The sequence below is a fragment of the Phocoena sinus genome, chromosome 8, assembly GCF_008692025.1.
Source record: "Phocoena sinus isolate mPhoSin1 chromosome 8, mPhoSin1.pri, whole genome shotgun sequence".
Taxonomy (NCBI): domain Eukaryota; kingdom Metazoa; phylum Chordata; class Mammalia; order Artiodactyla; family Phocoenidae; genus Phocoena; species Phocoena sinus.
Genome location: NC_045770.1, coordinates 40,596,875 through 40,617,282, shown reverse-complemented (window position 1 = coordinate 40,617,282; position 20,408 = coordinate 40,596,875). Strand labels below are relative to the sequence as shown.

Below are 20,408 nucleotides of genomic sequence, written 5' to 3'. Positions count from 1 at the left end.
TTTTCTGCATCTATTGATATGATCATATGATTTTTATCCTTTATTTTGTCTATGTGACATATCACAGTGACTGATTTGTGGTTGTTGAATCATCCTTGCATCCCTAGAATAAATCCCACTTGATCGTAGTGTATGCCTGTTGAATTTGGTTTGCTAATATTTTGTTGAGGATTTTGCATTTGTGTTCACCAGGTAATTTTCTTTTCTTGTGACTTTCTCGTCCGGTTTCAGTATCAAGGTAATGCTGGCCTCATAAAATGAGTTTGGAAGAGTTCCCTCCTCCTTTTTTTTGGAAGAGTTTGAAAAGGACTGGTATTAATTCTTTGAATGTTTGGTAAAATTCACCAGTGAAGCTATCTGGTTCTGGACTTTTGTTTATTGAGAGGTTTTTGATTACTGATTCAATCTCTTTACTAGCAGTCAGTCTGTTTAGATTTTTTATTTCATTATGATTCAGTCTTGGTAGATTGTATATTTCTAGGAGTTTATCCATTTCTTCCAGATTGTCCAATTTGTTAGTGTATAATTTTTCATAGTAGTCTCTTATCTGTTTATTTCTGTGGTATCAGTTATAATATCTCCTCTTTCATTTCTGGTTTTGAGTCCTCTCTTTTTTTCTTGGTGAGTCTAGCTAGAGGTTTGTCAATTTTATTTATCTTTTTCACAGAACCAGCTTAGTTTCACTGATCTTTTTTTATTGTCTTTTTAATCTCTATTTCACTTACTTCTGCTCTAATCTTTTTATTTCCTTCCTTCTACTAACTTTGGGTTTTGTTTGTTCTTTTTCTAGTTCCTTGAGGTGTAAAGTTAGATTGTTTATTTGAGACTTTTTTTTTCTTGAGGTAGGTATTTATAGCTAAAACTTCCCTCTTAGGACTACTTTTGCTGCATTCCATAAATTTTGTATGTTACATACCCATTTTTATTTGTCTCAAGGTATTTTTTTACTATCTCTTTTTATTTATTCTTTGAACCTTTGGTTATTCAGTAGCATGTTGTTTAATATCCACACATTTGTGAATTTTCCAGTTTTCTTGTATAATAAATTTCTAGTTTCATAACACTGTGGTCAGAAAAGTTGCTTGATATGACTTCAGTCCTTTTAAATTTAGTAAGACTTGTTTTGTGACCTAACATATGATCCATGTACACTTGAGAAGACTGTGTTTTTGTTGCTTTTGGATAGAGTATTTTATAAATATCTACTAAGTCCATCTGGTCTAATGTGTTGTTTAAAGGCTGATGTTTTTTAATTGATTATCTGTCTGGATGATCTATCCATTAATGTAAGTGGAGTATTATAGTGTCCTACTATTAGTGTATTGCTGTCTATTTCTCCCTTTAGGTCTGTTAATATTTGCTTTATATATTTAGGTGCTCCTATGTTGGGTGTGTAAATATTTACAAATGTTATATCTTCTTGTTGGATTGACTTCTTTATCATTATACAATGCCCTTTTTTGTCTCTGTTACAGTTTTTGTTTTAAAGTCTATTTTGTCTGATAAAAGTATAGCTACTCCAACTTTTTTTTCAGTTTCCATTTGTATGAGATATCTTTTTCCATCCCTTCACTTTCAGTCTATGTGTGTTCTTACATCCTAAATGAGCGTCTTGTAGGCAGCATATAGATGGGCCTTATTTTCTTATCTGTTCAGCCACTCTGTGTCTTTTGATTGGAGAATTTAGTCCATTTACATTTAAAGTAATTATTTTTTTCAATTTTAAAAATTATTTTTATTTATTATTTATTCATTTTGCCTGTGCTGGGTCTCAGTTGTGGCATGTGGACTTCTTAGCTGTGACATTCAGACTCTTAGTTGTGGCATGAGGGCTTCTTAGTTGCGGCATGTGGACTTCTTAGTTGTGGCGTGCGGACTCTTAGTTGCAGCATGTGAACTCTTAGTTGTGGCATGCATGTGGGATTTAGTTCCCTGACCAGGGATGGAATCCAGGCCCCTGTGTTCAGAGTGTGGAGTCTTACCCACTGGACCACCAGGAAAATCCCTAAAGTAATTATTGATAGCTGTGCACTTACTGCCACTTTGTTAATTGTTTTCTACCTGTTTTTACAGTTCCTCTCTGTTCCTTTCTTCTTCTCTTGCTCTCTTCCTTTGTGATTTGATGACTTTTTTTAGTGGTATGCTTATATTCCTTTGTCTTTTGGGTATTTACTATAGGTTGTTGCTTTGTGGTTACCATGAGGTTTACATGTAACAATTGCTATCTATAACAGTTGATATAAAGTTGATAATAACTTAAGTTTGATACCATTGTAAAGCTCAACATTCTTACTCTTCCCCTTGCTGCATTTAATGTTTTTGATGTCACATTTTACATCTTTTCATCTTGTATATCCCTTAATTGTTGTAATCATAGTTATTTTTACTACCTGTTTTTGAATCTTCTTACTAGCTTTATAAGTGATTAACTCACTACCTTTACTATATATTTACCTTTCCAGTGAGATTTATTCTTTCATATGTGTTTTTGTTATTAATCAGTGCCCTTTCTTTTCAGCTTCAAGAAGTTCCTTTAACATTTCCTGTCAGGCCAATTTAGTGGTGATGAACTCCTTTAGCTTTTGCTTTTCTGGAAAATTCTTTATATCTTTTCTGAATGATAACTTTTGCTGGTTAGAATAGTCTTGGTTGAAAATTTTTTTCTTTCACCACTTTGAATACATTGTGTCACTATACATTTAGTAGAACTAAATAATAGTAATATAACTAAGACAGATAGTATGTTAATACATTTTTAAAATGAGTTTTATTAGAATATTTTGAAAAAGGTAAGACCTGATAAGATTGCTCATCAGCCTTTTGGAAACTCATTTTCTTAGGCTTGTCCATGTTGCATGAAATAGTGTCCTCTTTATTTTTTCTCCCTGCTTCCCTTCCTCTCTCCCTCCCCTTTCTCCGTGATGACTTCTATATTTGTTTTTTAAGGCAAAGCCCCTCTTCTCTCTCCCAAGGTGAAGATCCATTTCTGTCAGACACCTCTCATGTCCTAAACTGAACTCACTCTTTTTTTTTTTTTTAAAATAGACCTGTTATCCTCTTCTGTTTTCCAGACTGGTGATGTATAGACTGACCCTACATTTCAGTTTGCCGAGAACAGCCACTGTTTATATCTGTTGTCCTGGAATAATTAACATTAGTGCCCCTTTCACTTTTAAAATTGTCCTGGGTTGGATAACAAATCATATGGTCACCATAGTTATCTGTCTGATGAAGATCTGCCTTTTAAGAATCAGCACCTGGGCTTCCCTGGTGATGCAGTGGTTGAGAGTCCGCCTGCCTATGCAGGGGACATGGGTTCGTGCCCCAGTCTGGGAAGAGCCCACATGCCGTGGAGTGGCTGGGCCCATGAGCCATGGCCGCTGAGCCTGCGCGTCCGGAGCCTGTGCTCTGCAACGGGAGAGGCCACAACAGTGAGAGGCCTGCCTATCACACACACACAAAAAAAAGAATCAGCACCTAAGCCCATTGTTAAAGGACTTTGGGGTGACATATATTACATGTATCTTACTCTAGCCCCTTTTACTCTGAATGACTCTCTCCACATTCCATTCCCCTGCCCTTTCCCAACACACTTGCCACTACTGCCCCCATTTACATCACCAGCTTTCTAGTTTGCTCTCTCTTCATCTCCAAATAATGATGTCCTGATATTTTAACTCTAGGATCCCCAGACTGATATGTTACCCTGCAAGTCTCAATGTGCCCCCTCCTTTCTGGCTTAATGCATTCAGACTGCTGTCCTGACCTCAGGATCTTTCTCTTGTGAATTGCTCCCAAGGATAAACCCAATAGTTAGGGCGGGGGTTTACATGTCTTAAGTAGTGTTATCCAGCACAATCCAACCAGTCTCCAATGCTGAAAGATTCAGAGAATTTTTTTTTTTCTTTTTTAGCTCCTCAGTCAACTTTTCTAAACTTGGAATTATAAGGTCTACTTTATGGGATGTTATGAGGCTTCATGACAGGAAGTACAGGAAAGTAATTAGCATAGTGTTAGTCAGCATTTGACTAAAGGAAGAAATACAAATATAAATAATGTACTGTCCAGTTATGGAGGAGGCTAAACTAAGCCTTTTGTATTTTATTTTAAAGTTCACTAGATTTAGGAACAGATATTGATACTGAGACAGCTGAACTGCTATTAATTATCTCTGAGAAACTGAAGAAGGGAAAATATACTACAAGATTAGACCATTGACTTTCAAAAGGGAGTATTAAATATGACCAAAAGCTGAATTTGATGTAAAAGTGTGTTTGACTAAATCTTAGGTAAGACTCTGGAAAAGATTATCAGTGGTTTGTGAGCATCCAGAAGAGAAAGCAGTGGCCACCAGGACTCAGCGTGGATGCACCTGGACCACTGCATGCTAGACCAGCCTTGCTTCAAAGTGCAAATATGCTGGTACATCAGAGAACATATAGACAGAGATGTACTTGGGCTTTGGCATATTTTATAGGGCTTTTCACCACATATTTTGTGGGAAAAAAAGTAAGGTTAATTAAGTGGATTAACATCTGATTATAATAAAAGAAATAATCAACAGATCACTGTGACCCTGAAGGGCTTGATAATGGAAGGCCAGAGGGCTCTGTCCTGTCTCCTGTCCTTTATGACATTTAACAATCACTTGTATGAAAAAAAACTGTATATGTAAAACAAGTAATGCTTATCAAATCTGCTGCTGACACAAAATTGGGAGGTATAGTGAATATATTCTCTGACAGTACCAGGATCACAAAATATATGCTCAGGTGTTACCTCTTTCAGGAAGTCTTCTGTGATAGTCCACGCTGTCCAATACCCAAGGGGTATTCGGGCCCCTCCTTTCTGTTCCCAAAAGAACTGTATGTATTCATCAATCTGTTACTGTACCTGCCTGCCTTGCAAGTCTTCCTATACACAGACAGTTGGTCTTGTGTCTCTATCTTCCTAGTTCCTCTCACAGTGGGGAGAAGTCACCTGTGAATGTTTGCTTCCTTAAAGAATCAGTGATGACAACCTACATCGAGGCTGAAACTGTAACACTGAAATGTAATGAAAATAAATATAAATCCCTGCCCTTGGAGCATCCCCCAAAATGAAACAATCACAAGATAGTGAGTAGGTGGCTCTACTCATAGCATTCATGAAAAGGAAAAAGCGTGTTTAGCAAGAAAAAACTCCTTAAAAGTCATATGATATCACTGCTTTACCCTTCCCCCTCCCAAATTCAAAGCTGAGGTGATCTTCATCTGCTTGAATGAAAGTATGTATCACCTAAAACAAAGGATGTGAGAGTCCCTCTCTGAGCTAATTAGACCATACCTTGGGTACCATGTTAAAGTTCTGAACAATACATTTCAAGGAGGAAATCGACAAACAGGAAGGAACTTGTTCAGAGGAGAGCCACCAGGATTATGAAGGTTCTGAAAATCTTAAAATAGTCATTCATTTCTTCAACTAATACACAGTTCAACAACTGTATATTAAGCATGTAGTATTTCCTAGACAGTATACTAGGTAGTGAATGGTAGAGAAAAAAAAAATCTCTACAAGCAATTGAAGGAAATAAAGATAACTTGTGAAAATAAACAAAGACCACTTAATAAGAACAAATGAAGGCTATTTATTCAAAGATTTCTATAAAAAGGGAGTCAGCTATCACTTGCATTTGGCAGACTCAAAGACAGGCAGGAGAGTGGGAAGGCTTAACAGTGAAAAACCAGAAGGCTTCAGGTATGCCTCAGCCCTAGGCCGTCGACATGGGGAAGCTAGAGGCAGGATGGTTAGAAGCAGGGCCTCCTATGTGATTGGTTTGGGGAACGTATTTGCCTTTCTCTGGTTGGTCCTGAGTTGGAAGTGCAGGCAAAATTGGGGAAGCTGTCAGTCATTGACCAAGTCTTGACCATTCTAGGACTGTTGCTGCAAAGGTTTTGGGTCAGAATCCATTACCGTATATTCTGGCATTGTCTGTTAGTATGTTCAGTCTCAAATATTGAACATTGAGAAGACTCAGGGAGAATCTGGAGGTACACTGATAACTGTATTCAGCATATTGATAACTGTATTCAAGTATTTTATAGTCTACAGTGTTGAAAAGGCATTTGTTCTCAGTGGTTACAATGGATCAAATTAGGACCAGTGGATGAAAAAGTTCTTCAGTATAAGAAAGAACTTTTAAAAACCCACTTCTGTTTAGATGCAATCTCAGACAGTGGTTACCTGCTAAAGGAAAAGTTCAGACCTAGGCTGGGTGACCTCTTGGCAGTGATATTACAAAATAGATCACAAACTTTGACATGCACCAAGTGGCATGTACTTGATACCTTTGTTACTAATGCAGAATCTGGGCTCTGTCCTAGATTTGCTGAATCTGATCAGTGGGTTATGATAGATGATTCTCTCCAGAAACATTTATGGAAGGTATGCAAACACTGAATGGGTAGTTGGACTAGATGTCTTGTAAAAGCCCTTCCACCTTGAAGTCTAATATTCTTACTTTTGCATATCATAGTCATAACCAGGAAATAAACACTTTGTTCACTTATTTAACAATACTGATTGAGTAGCTCATATTATGCCACACTCTACTTTAGGCCTATATTTTAATTCTATTAGCATGGTACATTCCTATATGCCAAGGAGATAGTAATGGAAAAAACTCATTTGTTGACTCTTCAGAGATTTATTGAGCATCTGCTATGTGCTGGAGCACTGTGCTAAGCCTTGGGGAGATGGTGATGAACAAGACTGATGTAGTCCTTTTTCTTTCAGAGCTTACACCAGCAGAAAAAAATAGACAAAATGTATTTACAGTAAAGGGTGATACATGTTGTTATGAAATAAAAATGGTGTGAAAACCATTCTTTTCGTTCTGTTGTTTTTCCCCACATCAGAACTCCAACCAAAATCCAATCAAGTTTTTTATAGAGGAACTAGTATTTCCTTTCCTCAGACTTGTTTTAGGTTTTAAGTAAAAATTGAGAGCCTTTGGGCCTTAGCCCAGGAATGTTAGAAGACTTAAGAATGGCATTTTGTACTTAAAACCTCTGTGGTGTCAAAACTGGTGAATCTGCTGTTGAATAAGCCAATCAAAGGGACATCTCTTGTTCAGGATGACTCTGGGTACTTGAGAAAGGGATTCTGGAAATTCTGAGTTCTTTGAGTTCAAATACCTATTTCTAAACCTATTGCAACAGAGCTAATTTGTACTACATTTTTCAAACAAGTTCTTATGCAAAACACCATGTCTTTTGCTGTGTGGTATACAGGAAGGAGCTTAATTAAGATGGGAAGCAGCCGTCTAAGATCTAGTTCTGTCTCTTCCATTAATTAATGTGTGACCTTGATGTCTCCGGGCTTCAGTTTTTTAAAAATGCTAAATGATCCTTAATTAGCCCTAAAATTCTGATTTGGTGCAACTAAATGGAGGAAATGATGTCTTTTACACCTGCCTCTCCTGCCTTCCTCCCAGCTAGGCAAATATATTGGAAGCCCTATTAGCACCACTGAATGGATACTGAAGTAACTTGCTTTTCTCATCTGGACATTTGTGTGTTCTTTAAGCTGAAGTCTGAGGTCTCAACATCTACCTACTTATCCAGGCTGAATGACTGGATTTATACCAGGTCCTTGCAGAATGCTTCAGCTTCTATGAAGGAGAACCCTGCCCTGGGAGCACTTAGCAATCTCTCCTACTCTCGGTCTCTGTAATTCTAGTTATCATCAAGCGTCTTGTTTCAAACACAGTAGACCTTCCTAGACTCAAAATATTACCACTTTTCTGACTAATAGTATCCCCGTTGTCTAAAATCTTACATTACTCTGCCCACACCTGCCCACTTAGATTCCTTCCGAAGAGATACCACCAGCCAGATCACACCAAGTTTCTCTCCTGAAGGAGCAGCAGTGTAGCCCAGATAGTACATTTGAATCTGGTCCTACCTAGCCTGGGCTTGTTCCTCTCTCCCTGGCAGGCACAATTGAAACCCCAGCTGACCTGCCGTCAAACCTCCTCAACTTATGATAGGCACATAGGTATATGTATATTTACATGTAAGAGCATGGAATCATTTTTCATAATTAGAATTTTCCTTTGAATTAGCCCACTCTAAAATTAATTAATTTATTATTTTTAAACTAACTTTCTTTATTGTGACCTTATTTTTGATGTAATCCACACAATAGTTTTTTCATTTTAGGACTCCCTTGTCTAAGTCAAAACTTTTGGGTCAGGGAGATCCATGCATTACCACCAGTACATAAGAGAAGTGCAGGCAGTGACTATCAATATATTGCATTATATTATGGCAGCAACTGTACTTTTTAAAATGCCTTTGAAAAGTATGTACACTGTTAGCTCTGAAATTAGCTTTTAGTTTTAATTTAAAACGTTAACCTCTGGTTTTCGGAATTCTTCCTATTTAAATAATTGAACAATTTGAGGAAATAACGATCAAGCTATTCAAAGCAAGATCATAATTTTTCTTGTTCTCACATTTCACTCTTTTTAAATGTATTTTACTTTTCTACAATTGCCAGAGTTTCTCCTTGTGAGGCTGAGCTTAAGGAATTAATGGAACAAATTGACATCATGGTAAACAACAAAAAACTGGATTGGGAAAGGAAGATGCGGGCTCTGGAGACACGATTAGATCTTCGGGATCAAGAGTTGGCAAGTGCACAAACTTGTTTAGAACAGAAAGGTCAAGAGGTACTGCATAGATGTGTTAATAAATTGTTAATTCCTCAGACTGTTATAAATAGTATTTGTCCTGTCCGAATATATTTTTCATTACACATACTTTTTATCAGGCATCAGCAATAGCATTCATAGCTTGAAATTCTGTCACAGTGTGCTACGTGTATTCTATCAAATAAGCGGCAAGCAGAGCTTAAACCGGTAGTAATTTGCCAATGCAGACAGAAATAGAGTCTAGTCAATGTCCTCTAGGGAAGTGAACAAACATTCAATACGTATGTGAAGTAAATGCTGTTTGCAAGCAAAGATGTCCGTGCTTTTGCTGCTGTAGAAACAAAGTAGTCAACAAAGCTGTGCCTTTGGATGAGGCAGAGTTCAGGAGCATTTGCCTTTTCTCATCTGCTAGAAAAATCTTTCCTAAAAGAAGTAAAAGGTAAAGCCTTGATTGCATAACAAGAGAGAAAACAGTTTGGTGAAGGGAGTGTGTGTCTACCTGGGCGCCCACTTGGGAGGAATGCCCTGGGCCCCGGAGAAGGTGCTTGTGGCCAAGCTGGTGATGTTAGAAGGAGGTCTGAGTGCTCTCGGGCCTGCAGAGGAGTTCAGGAAAGGCATACGCTTCACCTGATGTGGACTTTCATGTCTGTGAATTTTTCTTTGGGGTGAGGCATAAGAAACATGTTTACTGGTCACATGCTAATAACTAAAACATCAAGTCAACTTGTTCAGTGGCCATTTTTCTAACTCTAGTGGCCTCTCAATGGAACTTAGTTTTTTTTTTTTTTTTTTTTTTTCGGTACGCGGGCCTCTCACTGCTGTGGCCTCTCCCGTTGCGGAGCACAGACTCCGGACGCGCCGGCTCAGCGGCCATGGCTCACGGGCCCAGCCGCTCCGCGGCATGCGGGATCCTCCCGGACCGGGGCACGAACCCGTGTCCCCTGCATCGGCAGGCGGACTCTCAACCACTGCGCCACCAGGGAAGCCCTGGAACTTAGTTTTTTGTCATGGTTAACTAAGTTAATGTTTGGCCTAGTTAGTTATCAATAGAGGCAGGTCATAAGACCTGGCATATGGAAGGGACTATTTTCTCACTTTTGTACCTGTCACAATACAGATGTGCGAACAGGGGCCTCGCCTACTTTTTAAGCAGACAAATTCTGTAAGCCAAATCCCTAAGAACTCCTCTTAGACATTTTTCTTTTTCTTTCTAATTTGTTAGTTCTTATAAAAATGTAACAATTATTCCACAACACCACTAAAACAGAGCTCCCATTGAAGGTAGTAGCACCTAAAATAAAGGCTGAAGTGTGTCTGCAGGGGTTCTGCCCCAGGAACAATGACATAAGCCTTCCAAAAAGATAATGTGAAGTAAATTTTAAATCTTGCTTTAGAATGTGCCGGTGAGAAGGATCTTTTGTCAAACATCCATACCATACTGTCTTAATGTGTACCCAGTGGAATAGTGCTAGCTACATTTGGTTTTTGTGAATTTAATTATTAATAACTATTCTAAGAACCACAGTACAAATATTTATTCTTGGTTTGGTACAGCAGTTTTATTTGAACTGTACTCCTCTTTTGTATATTTTCTGATTTTGTCAGGCAAAATTTAGAAAAATTAAATTTTATTCTTAATTCAGGTGGGGTTACTTAGACAGAAGTTGGACAGTTTGGAAAAATGTAACTTAGCAATGACTCAGAATTACGAAGGACAACTACAAACCCTAAGAGCTCAAGTAAGGAAACTTATTACAATTTAATATTATATGTTTTGGTATATGTTTTGACCTATAAAATTGTGTTAATTTTGTTAAAATGAATTATTTTTAGTACAAGCAAAAGTTCTAGTATTTCAACTACAGGTTATATGTTTGGCCCTGTCTTTCATTGTTTTATGTGTATTGATTTTGTCTCTTTTATTAGATTGTCAGCTCTGTATCCCTTTAACTCTTAGCACAGTGCTAGACTAATGGCTTTCTATTTATCAAGTGATTAGTAGATTAATTATATCATGATAATTAGCTTTGTGAACAACAAAAACAAAGTATTATCTTTTGTAGTCACTACTTCCTAATAGGGGTGTCCTTTCTTCTATGGCAATTTAAAATATGGAGGTTTGCTATTATGAAATAGATATTTGAAAGAACAAAACTGGTCTTTATTGCTTTATTACTAGTAGGGCTGTTTCATAAATGAGAGGGCTTCTGCATATATGATGAGAGGGATACTGATTTCTTTCTGATTTATCCCTATATTATACTCCCCACTGTGCTAGGAAGCAAAAAGTCTTCTCTTTCTTCCCACAGGTGACACATAGGGCAATAAGCATCTGAGCATCTCAGGTCTCATAGGTACTGTATCCTTGCTTCACTTAGTAAATTAATCAATGGGAAATATGGTTTGATTATGAATTTTACTTTATAACCAGCTTTCTCTGGAGTGCAGAGATTTCACAGATGATAATATAGTTAAAGGAGCCCAAAGAAGTTAAAGTTTCTCCTTATGTACCTTTTTAGGGAGGTGATCAGCCATTACAATAGGAATATGAAGCATTTGATTCCACTTAATAGGTATGATCTTACAAGACCAGCTCTTAAGTCTACCTAGATATTTTGCCTGCAATTTAAATAGCTGCTGTTAGATGGGAGCTTGAATTATGAAACTTTATATGGGTTTTCCTAGTTAAGACTCTAAGCATTTAACACTTAAGTCAATCAACCTTACTTTTTCTATAAAGATGAAGCTCTAACATAGCAACATAAATATTGAATCACTATAATTTTTCAGTATAAACAAAGAGATCACAACCTGGAATAAGTTTGAAAAAATACAGAAATCTAGATACAAGTTAAGTACCATCTCTAAATTATATTTAACGAGTTCAGCTGCAGCTTACCAGATCTTTAATTTCTGGATTTTTTTTTTTCATGTCTGTTGGTAAAAAGTTTTGGGCTTGTTTACAGGCACTGAGCAGTCATTTAATATATGAATCCTTGCCATTTGATGCTTTGCAGCTCTATTTTATTACTCAACTGCCAGCTAGCCAACAAATGTCTTTACGGCAATTTTCACAAAAATTTGTTCTGTGTACTAACACTGAAAGCTTAGGAAATGCTATTTACTCTTCCTCTTCTCCTGGACATTCACAGTGCATAGTGGCGTATTACAGGCTGTGAGAAGTCTTGCTTTAAAAACATCCATTTAGCCTTTTTAATCCATCATTTTTCAAACATATTTGACCATGGAACCCTTTTGTTTTTTAAACTAAAACCAACTAACACCATAGCACAGCTACAGTGTAAACACCATAAACAGGTATTTCATAGAATACACTTTGGAAACACTACATTGTTGTTGAGAGAACAGCCATATGCTTCTGCTGCAGTTTTCTGCCTCTCTTTTCTTCTCTGGTTAAAAGAAAGGAAAGGAGAGAGTTGGGGGGAGAAGGCAGAAGAGAAGGAAGAGGAAAGGAGGGAAAAAGAGAGAAAAAGAAAAGTACTAGGTATATGACTTGGTTTGCATAATAACTAGTAATATGTCATTTCTCTAACCAGAAAATGATATCTTGTGGCAAACATGCTTTTGTTGCTCCTGTCTCACTCTACTGCTTCTTTCTTTGAAATTCCTCATTTCTTTGCAACCTTATTTTCCTAAAATTTCTTAAGGGTACATTTTACCACACTCTGTCTTAAAAAACTCAACTCTGTCAAAACTTTCTTGTAGAAATTGCTTCCTTTTATAAAATGGGATATTTTCTTTTCCTTCTAACCATTATAAAACTATAATTATATATATATTTGAGATTTCTACTTCTGGAAAGATGGAGTCAATGTACTTTCCCCTATTCTTCCTGCTAAATGGAACTAGAAATCCTGGGCATTATTTATAAAACAATAAGAAGACTCTGAGAAGTGGAGAGGAAAGACAGACCAACTAGGACCTTGGGACCCAAGGAACAACATGGTGATGAGTTCCTGGAATTTCTTTTTACCTCTTATATCCCAGACTGGATAACAGAGAAGCCAGCAACCCAGACACTCCAGTGGGCACAATCAAACAAAAAGAGCCCCAAGGAAAGCCTGTTGCCTACAACTGAAAAACCAGAAGAAAAGACAACCTACCAAGATTAAACACTTTTAGATAATAACTGCTTGACACTAGCCAAAGGCCACAGAATAAGACTATGGCTGCAAACCCACTTCACTGGCAGAGACTGAGTGGACAGCCTCAGTTCCACCCTTACTATCTATAATGGGGTAGCTCAGGCCCCAACCTGGATGGAGTCAGAGAAGACTGAGTGGAAATCCAGGAGTTTCATCACCACAGGGTGTCAACAAGGCCCTCCCCAGCCCATGGTGTCAGTGGAGACCATGTGGAGAGCCTGGACTTCTCTGCCCATCTGGTGGTGATGAGGCAGCCCTCCTCCTCTTCTCTGGAATGGTATCCAAGGAAGCCTAATGAGCAGTCAGGACATTCACCACCTCTCCATAGTAACAGGGCTATGCCCCTCACTACAGCATCATTGAAGGCTGTGTGAGAAGCAGTAACAAGGCACCTATGCCCCTCCAATCAAAGTGTTGTCAGTGGAAAATGTGGGGAGCCTGAACTCTCACTCCCACTCAGCAGTAATGAGGAATACCTCCTCCCAGTTACCAGCTGAGGCCAAGTTAAGACCTGGACTTTCCCTGCCAGCTGACAGCAACGAGGCAGCATTCTATTTTTCCCTACTGGGATGTTGTCAGAAAAGGACTGCTAAAACACAATATTTAAATAAAATCCAGAGTCATGTAACACAATACCCAAAACTGGCCTCAGTTAAAAAATCGCTCATCACGCCGAAGACAAGGAAGATCTCAACTTGAATGAGAATAGGAAATCAAGAGACACCAACACTGAGTTGATATAGGTGTTAGAATTATCTGACAAGGAGTTTAAAGCAGCTATTATAAAAATGCTTCAGTGAGCAATTACAAACATCCCTGAAACAAATTAAATTAGAACGTTTCAGCAAAGAAATAAAACTAAAGAGCAAGCAGTTAGAAATTTTATAACTGAAAAATACAATAACCAAACTAAAAAAATTCAATGGATAGGCTCAAAAGCAGAATGGAGAGGACAGAGGACATAATCAGTGAACTTGAACATAGCAAAATAGAAATTACCCAATCTGAACAACAGAGAGAAAACAGACTAAAAGAAAATGAACCTCAAGGACCTGTAGTATTATTACAAGAGGTTGAAAACTTGTATCATCAGAGTCCCAGAAAAGAGGAGAAAAAAGGATAGGACTGAAAAAGTATTCAAAGAAGTAATGACTGAAAAGTTTCAAAACCTGGCAAAAGATTCAAGAGGCTGTGTGACACTCAAATATGATAAATCCAAACAAATCTACACCAAGACACATCATGGTCAAAGTTCTGAAAACTAAGACAAAGTCTTGGAAACAGGAAGAGAGAAATAACACTTTGCCTATATAGAAAAACCAATTCAGATAATGGATTTCTTATCAGAGACCACGGAGGCCAGAAGGAAGTGGAATGTTTTTCAATTGCTGAAAGAGAAAAAGTGTCAACCCAGAATTCCATGTTCAGAGAAAATATCCTTAAGAATCAAGAGGAAATTGAGAAATTCTCAAATGAAGGAAAACTAAGAGATTTTGTCAGTAATAGATCTGCCCTAAAAGGATAGCCAAAGGAAGTTCTCTTGGTAGAAAGGAAATGATAAAGACTTTTGAGACATCAGGAAGGAAGAAAAAAAATGGAAAAAGTGAAAACATGGGTAAATGCAATAGACTTTACTTCTCTTGAGTTTTCTATTGATAAATTGTTTGACAGCTGAAGCAAAAATTATAACAGTGTCTAAAGTGATTCTTAATGTATATTGAGAAATTTCTTAAAGACAATAATGTTAGAAATGGGTCATGGCAAAGGGAATTAAAGAGAACTAAGATGCTGCACTTCACTTGAACTGGTAAAATGTTGACACCAGTAGATTGTAATAAGCTATGTATCTATAATATTACACCTAGAGCAATAACTAAAAATGCTATACAGAGAAATACATTCAAAAATACTATAGATAAATCAAAATGGAATTCTAAATAATGTTCAAAGAACCCAGAGGAAGTCAGGAAATCTAAAACAGAGAAAACAAAACCTGGATAACAAACAGAAAACAAAAAAATGTCGGGCTTAAACCCTAACATAATAATAATTACATTAAATGAAAATGGTCTAAATACACGTGTTAAAAGATAGAGATTTACAGAGTAAATTTTAAAAATGACCAAACTATATGCTGTGTTCCAGAAACTCACTTCAAATATAACTACATATGTAAATTGAAAGTAAAAAATAGAAAAAACAAAAAAATATAGAAAAATATATACCCTACAAATATTAATCAACAGAAAGCAGAAGTGGTGCCAAAATAATTCAGTGGAGAAAAAATAGTCTTTTCAACAGTGACAGGACAGCTGGATATCCACATGAAAAAGAATTAAGTTCAACCCTTACCATAGAAAAAAATTAACTCAAAATGGATCAAAGACCTAAATATAAAAACTAAATCTGTAAAACTCTTAGAAGAAAGCATAGGAGTAAATCCTCATGATTTCGGATTAGGCAATAGTTTCTTAGATTTGGCACCAAAAGCACAAGAAAAATTAGGTAAACTTGATTTCATGAAAATTTTAAAAACCTTTGTGCTTCAGAGCACACCAAAAGAAAGTGAAAAGACAACTGACAAAATGGGAGAAAACATTTGCAAATCATATATTTGATAAGGGACTAGTGTCCAGAATTAAAAGAAAAAAACTCTTACTAGTCAACAATAAAAAGAAGACCAAATTTTAAAATGGGCATAGGTATAAATAGGCGTTTCTCTAAAGGAGATATATAAATGACCAATAAGCACATGAAAAAGTGCTGAACATCATTAGTCATTAGGGAAATGCAAATCAAAACCATAATGAGATACCCCTTCACACCTGCTGATAGCTATAACCAAATGATAGATAACAGCAAATGTTGGTGAGGATATGGAGAAATTGGAACCCTATACATTACCACTGGAAATGAAAAATGGTGCAGCCACTTTGGAAAACTGTTTGGCAGTTCCTTAAAAAGTTAAACTTAGAGTTTCCATATGACCCAGCTATTCTACTCCTAGGTATATACCCAAGAGAAATTAAAACATATATCCACACAAAAACTTGTACACAGATGTTCATAGCAGCATTTTTCCATAATATCCAAAAAGTGGAAACAATCCAATGTCCATCAACTGATGAATGGATAAACAAAATGTGGTATATCCATGCAATGAAATATTATTCAGCCATTAAAAGGAATGAAATATTGATACATGCTACAACATGGATGAACCTTGAAAACATTATGCTAAGTGAAAGAAACCAGACACAAAAGACTACATGTTGTATGACTCCATTAATATGAAATGATCAGAATAGGCAAATCTATAGAAACAGAAAGTAGATTAGTTGTTGCCAGGCCTTGGGGAAGGAGGAAATGTGTAGTCACTGTTAATAGATATAGGGTTTCTAACGGAGGTGATGAAAATACTCTGAAATTAGATAGTGTGATAGTTATACAACTATGAATATACTAGAAACCAATGAAGTATATACTCTAAAGGGTGAATTTTATAGTAGGTGAATTATATATCAATTTTAAAAACAATGTGAGAAGGAAAAAGGAAGCAGCAATGACTACATTACTGTCAGATAAAGTAGACACAATTGTCACAGATTTACTTATAATAGTCAAAAACTGGGAGCAACCAAAAACGTCTCAATACGTGAATGGTCAAACAAACTGTGGTTACATCCATACCATGGAATAATACTGAGCAATTAAAAGGAATGAACTATTGATACACTCATGCACATATTGTACCGACATAAATTTCCTGGGTTTGATACTGTACTATATAGTTCAATAAGATGTAAATATTTGGGGAAACTGGATGAAGAGGACCCAGAACCTCTCTGTAATATCTTTGCAACTTCCTCTGAATCTATACTTATTTCAAGATAAAAAAAAAAAACAAAAAATCTTGTTATTTAGAAATTTCCTATCAACAGATGTTGATAGACCATGACACTTATAATCAATTACTTGAAAGTAGAAGCAAGAAAAAAAATAATACAGAGTCTAAGTTATAACAAGAATTACTGGTAAGAAAAAGATCATATCAAGCTTGATATTTAATTTTATTTAAACTTATATCAACATGAATAAGTGTATGTTGTTTGTATCTTTTAAATTAAGTCGTCAGTTTTCTTAAATGGAGTATAAGTTGGTTATTTTATAGATTGAGTTACTGAAATTAAAATCGTCAACACAAGATGTCACTAAATAAAAATAAGAAAAAAACTTGGTTGTTTTAAATTTTGAGCCTTGCTACATATGGTTAAGACAAAACTGAACAAAACATTTTATCAAGTGAATCGCTGTTTAACTGGGCAGTTAATGAAGTTCCAAATTTACATGAAAGCTGAATTGCGTTCAACTTCAATAATTTAGTTTTAATAACTAGTTCTATCTTCACTAATTGGAACATTTAAGCTTTACTGCATTTGCTAATCGTGACTTAAATTTTGAAAGAGGTACACAAGAAAAGAACTATCGTGAAATCGAGTTAGAAATAACCAATAGTAAAATGTTATCATTCTGTATTATTTACAGTTCTCCAAACTAACTAATAGCTTTGAAAAACTGAGATTACACCAGATGAAACAAAATAAATTTCGACAAAAAGAAGTACCACACGTCAAAGAAGAAATACCCTTTGAACTGAGCAATTTGAACCAGAAATTAGAGGTGAGCTATATTTTCTTAGTTTCTCCCTGTGTATTGAGATGGGTTTTTGTTGTTGCTGTTGAGGGCTATTTGTCTCTAGTGTACACAATGACATGTACCGCTGTGGTAACAAACTCCATTAGAAATCAACTTCTCATTGAATATATTTTCTTAGTGCACCTTCCCTTCAGGCACTTAGTGAATTAAAACATCACTTCGATTTATACATCTTTTATGTATATCAGCATTTTTGGAGAGCAAAAAAAAAAGTTCAAAGGAATGCAGATGTTGAGTGAAGTTGAAGGACATCCCTGGGGTCACTTAAAGCGAGTGTCTAGTAAATCTTTTAATGGCTGTTTAACTATGAGGTACTTAAATCCCAATGAAGCCTCATAGCAGTTTTCAGAACAGAGCTTGAAGTTTCAGGATCTTTTCTTTGAAGAGGTAGTGCCACTCCAATATAGCTACCCCATGTTACCCGGAAATTCTAAAATCTCAGTCCCTATAAAGGTTTACTATGACATAGATACACTTATTTTAATCCCCTTAACTTTCCAACCTTGGAAAAAATAAACCAGCTATTTTTCTTCCCTGTGCCCTTGAGCATTCCTGCTACTGGTCACATAACAGCAAATAGATTCTAGTATGAATCCCTGTTCTCTAACCTTAGCTAAATTCCCAGCGCTGCTCAATCATTGTTTTTTAATTGACCTCAAGTTGACCCCTATCATGTTATCCCAGTCATTTTTTTTTCACTGTTCTCAAGCCCTAAACCCCAGCTTCTCCCACCGTCAGCCAATGATTTCAGTTTCTTCTACTTTGTTAATAGGTAATGGTTCTGTACTTCCCAATCAACCAGGTAGAAACCCCTGAGGAATCTTTGATGTGTTCCTTTCTCTTACTCTCATATTCCAGCCCAGATTTGCCCCTTTCCTTTGTCTAATGCCTCTTATCTCTGTCTTTCTCCTATCTAATTGTCCTTGCCCTGTTTCATACTTCTTCATCTTTATCATGACTCTTCAATTAAGTCCTTCTCAAACTTTTCCTCCAAAATATTTTTAAGAGCAGGAAAAAAAAAAAATCTGGAATCACAGTCCTAAAACCAGCCTATTGCAAGAACTTTGTTGGAAGTCTTTGGTTTTAGTTTTTAAATTCCTGCAAATTTTATATTGTACTGAATAATAAATGTGCCTTCTTTTAAATACAAAATTACTACCACTGAGTAAGGTTGACCCTCTAGGAAAATGCACTGTGTATAACTCCCTGGCTCTTGCAGTGGTGTAACTCGACTGGCTTCTGAAATATTCTGGTCTCACAGAAGATGCCCAAAGACTGCGACATAATATACACGAGCTTTCACTGAAAATGCAGTTAAGTCACTGATGTTCCAATTGATTGACTTCTCATGGGGATTAGTGGGAGAATTACATTCATATAAATTGTTTGGACAAAGAAAAAGCCTTAAATTAAGTACTTTGTGTGTATACATTTTACATTTAGGGAGCTAAATATTTATATAAAATGTATCTCATGAAATTATAGTGGAAATTAGTAGCAAAGTATGACTTGATATGTTTGTACTTATACAAACATTTTTAAGCACACTATGTAGATACAGTTTAATCTATTTTATTACAGAAATGCTTCATGTACCTGTTTTTGCTTAGAAGCATCTGAAAAATTAATGTGTAGGAGATGGGCTGTTCCAGTTTTAGTCTACATCTAAGCATGTTTCTCCTTGGGGACAAACATTTATACACTGGTACAGCGATCGAGCAATGGGAAGCAGCTTGCTATAGTGGAAGAACCTGACAGTTTACAACTTAAAATAGGACCTGACTGACTCATTTATTTGCCCTGTGACCTTTAGACAAGCTGTTAACTTCACAGAGATTACAGTTTTCACCAATAAATGGGGACTAAAAATATAAGTGACATTGTGGTTATGGAAGAAAAAAATATATGTGTGTGTATGTGTGTTTAGATGCACACTCAAGCATTTGGGGGTAAAAATACATGAAGTCTGGAAGTTGCCTTAAAATACTCCAACAAGAATGGGTGGAGCGATAGATGAAATATAGATGGACTGAGTTGACAGTAGTTAAGCTGGGTGAAGGGTATATGGGAGTTTGTTTTACTCTCTACTTTTATGTAAGTATGGACATTTTCATACTAAAAAGTTAAGACTATCTTGCAAGTGGAGGTTTGTAGAGTCCCTGACATACAGTAATCACTAAAGAAATGGTCATTCTACCTCTCAAGATTTAGTAGAGGGATTAAAAACTATATATAATAATATAGCTTCTGCTAGAAACTTTGATTTTAATGCCTCTGATCCACTCTCAAACTTCAAGACCCAGAAAAGGTTTCTAGCTGTGGAGAACGTACTCTGGAGGTTTAAGCAAGTGTACAGAGCCTCTGGAACTGGAGCCTGGGCCGACACCTCCAGTCTCTACAAAATCCTCATAAAGCTTTTCTCTGTCTTTGCACGGCCCCATGACTGCTGGAGATGTGCTTGCTTGTTTGCTGATCTTGAAACCAATACATCTGTAAGACCAAGGAAGCCAGGACTGTTATAAGGACCAGCCTATATGCTTGTGACACACATTTTTAGCCTTGTTTGGCCTAATTTTTGGCCTCATTTCTACCTGTTGTAGAATTTGTAAGGAAGTGAGGCTGATGTTCCTGCCTCCTCCTAAAGCATGCTAGGAAATATTTATTGTCAAGATTGAGATTGTTGGGTGTTAAGTATTAATATCATTGAAAGATATGAACTGTGCAAGTCAACCTTGCCCACATTTTGACTTCTGACTCCAAATACTCCTTTCTAAATTAAACAGCAATTTTTTAATCCACCTTGTACTGATTTGAAGTGTACCTAGTTTTGT

At 36.5% G+C, this 20,408-nt stretch overlaps 1 protein-coding gene across 5 annotated transcripts in view; it reads left to right on the top strand.

Moving 5' to 3' along the window:
• Positions 1-20,408, top strand: part of DEUP1 (deuterosome assembly protein 1) — a 233,610-nt gene that overhangs the window by 149,744 nt on the left and 63,458 nt on the right. For 4 of the 5 annotated variants that reach the window (XM_032639856.1, XM_032639855.1, XM_032639858.1 and 1 more), the window contains 3 exons: positions 8,542-8,713; positions 10,339-10,434; positions 17,407-17,541. In XM_032639856.1, the coding sequence (XP_032495747.1) occupies positions 8,542-8,713; positions 10,339-10,434; positions 17,407-17,541 (403 nt within the window). Of the gene's footprint in view, positions 1-8,541; positions 8,714-10,338; positions 10,435-11,004; positions 11,050-17,406; positions 17,542-20,408 lie in introns of those variants that run through there. The other variant, XM_032639860.1, reaches the window with a different exon arrangement.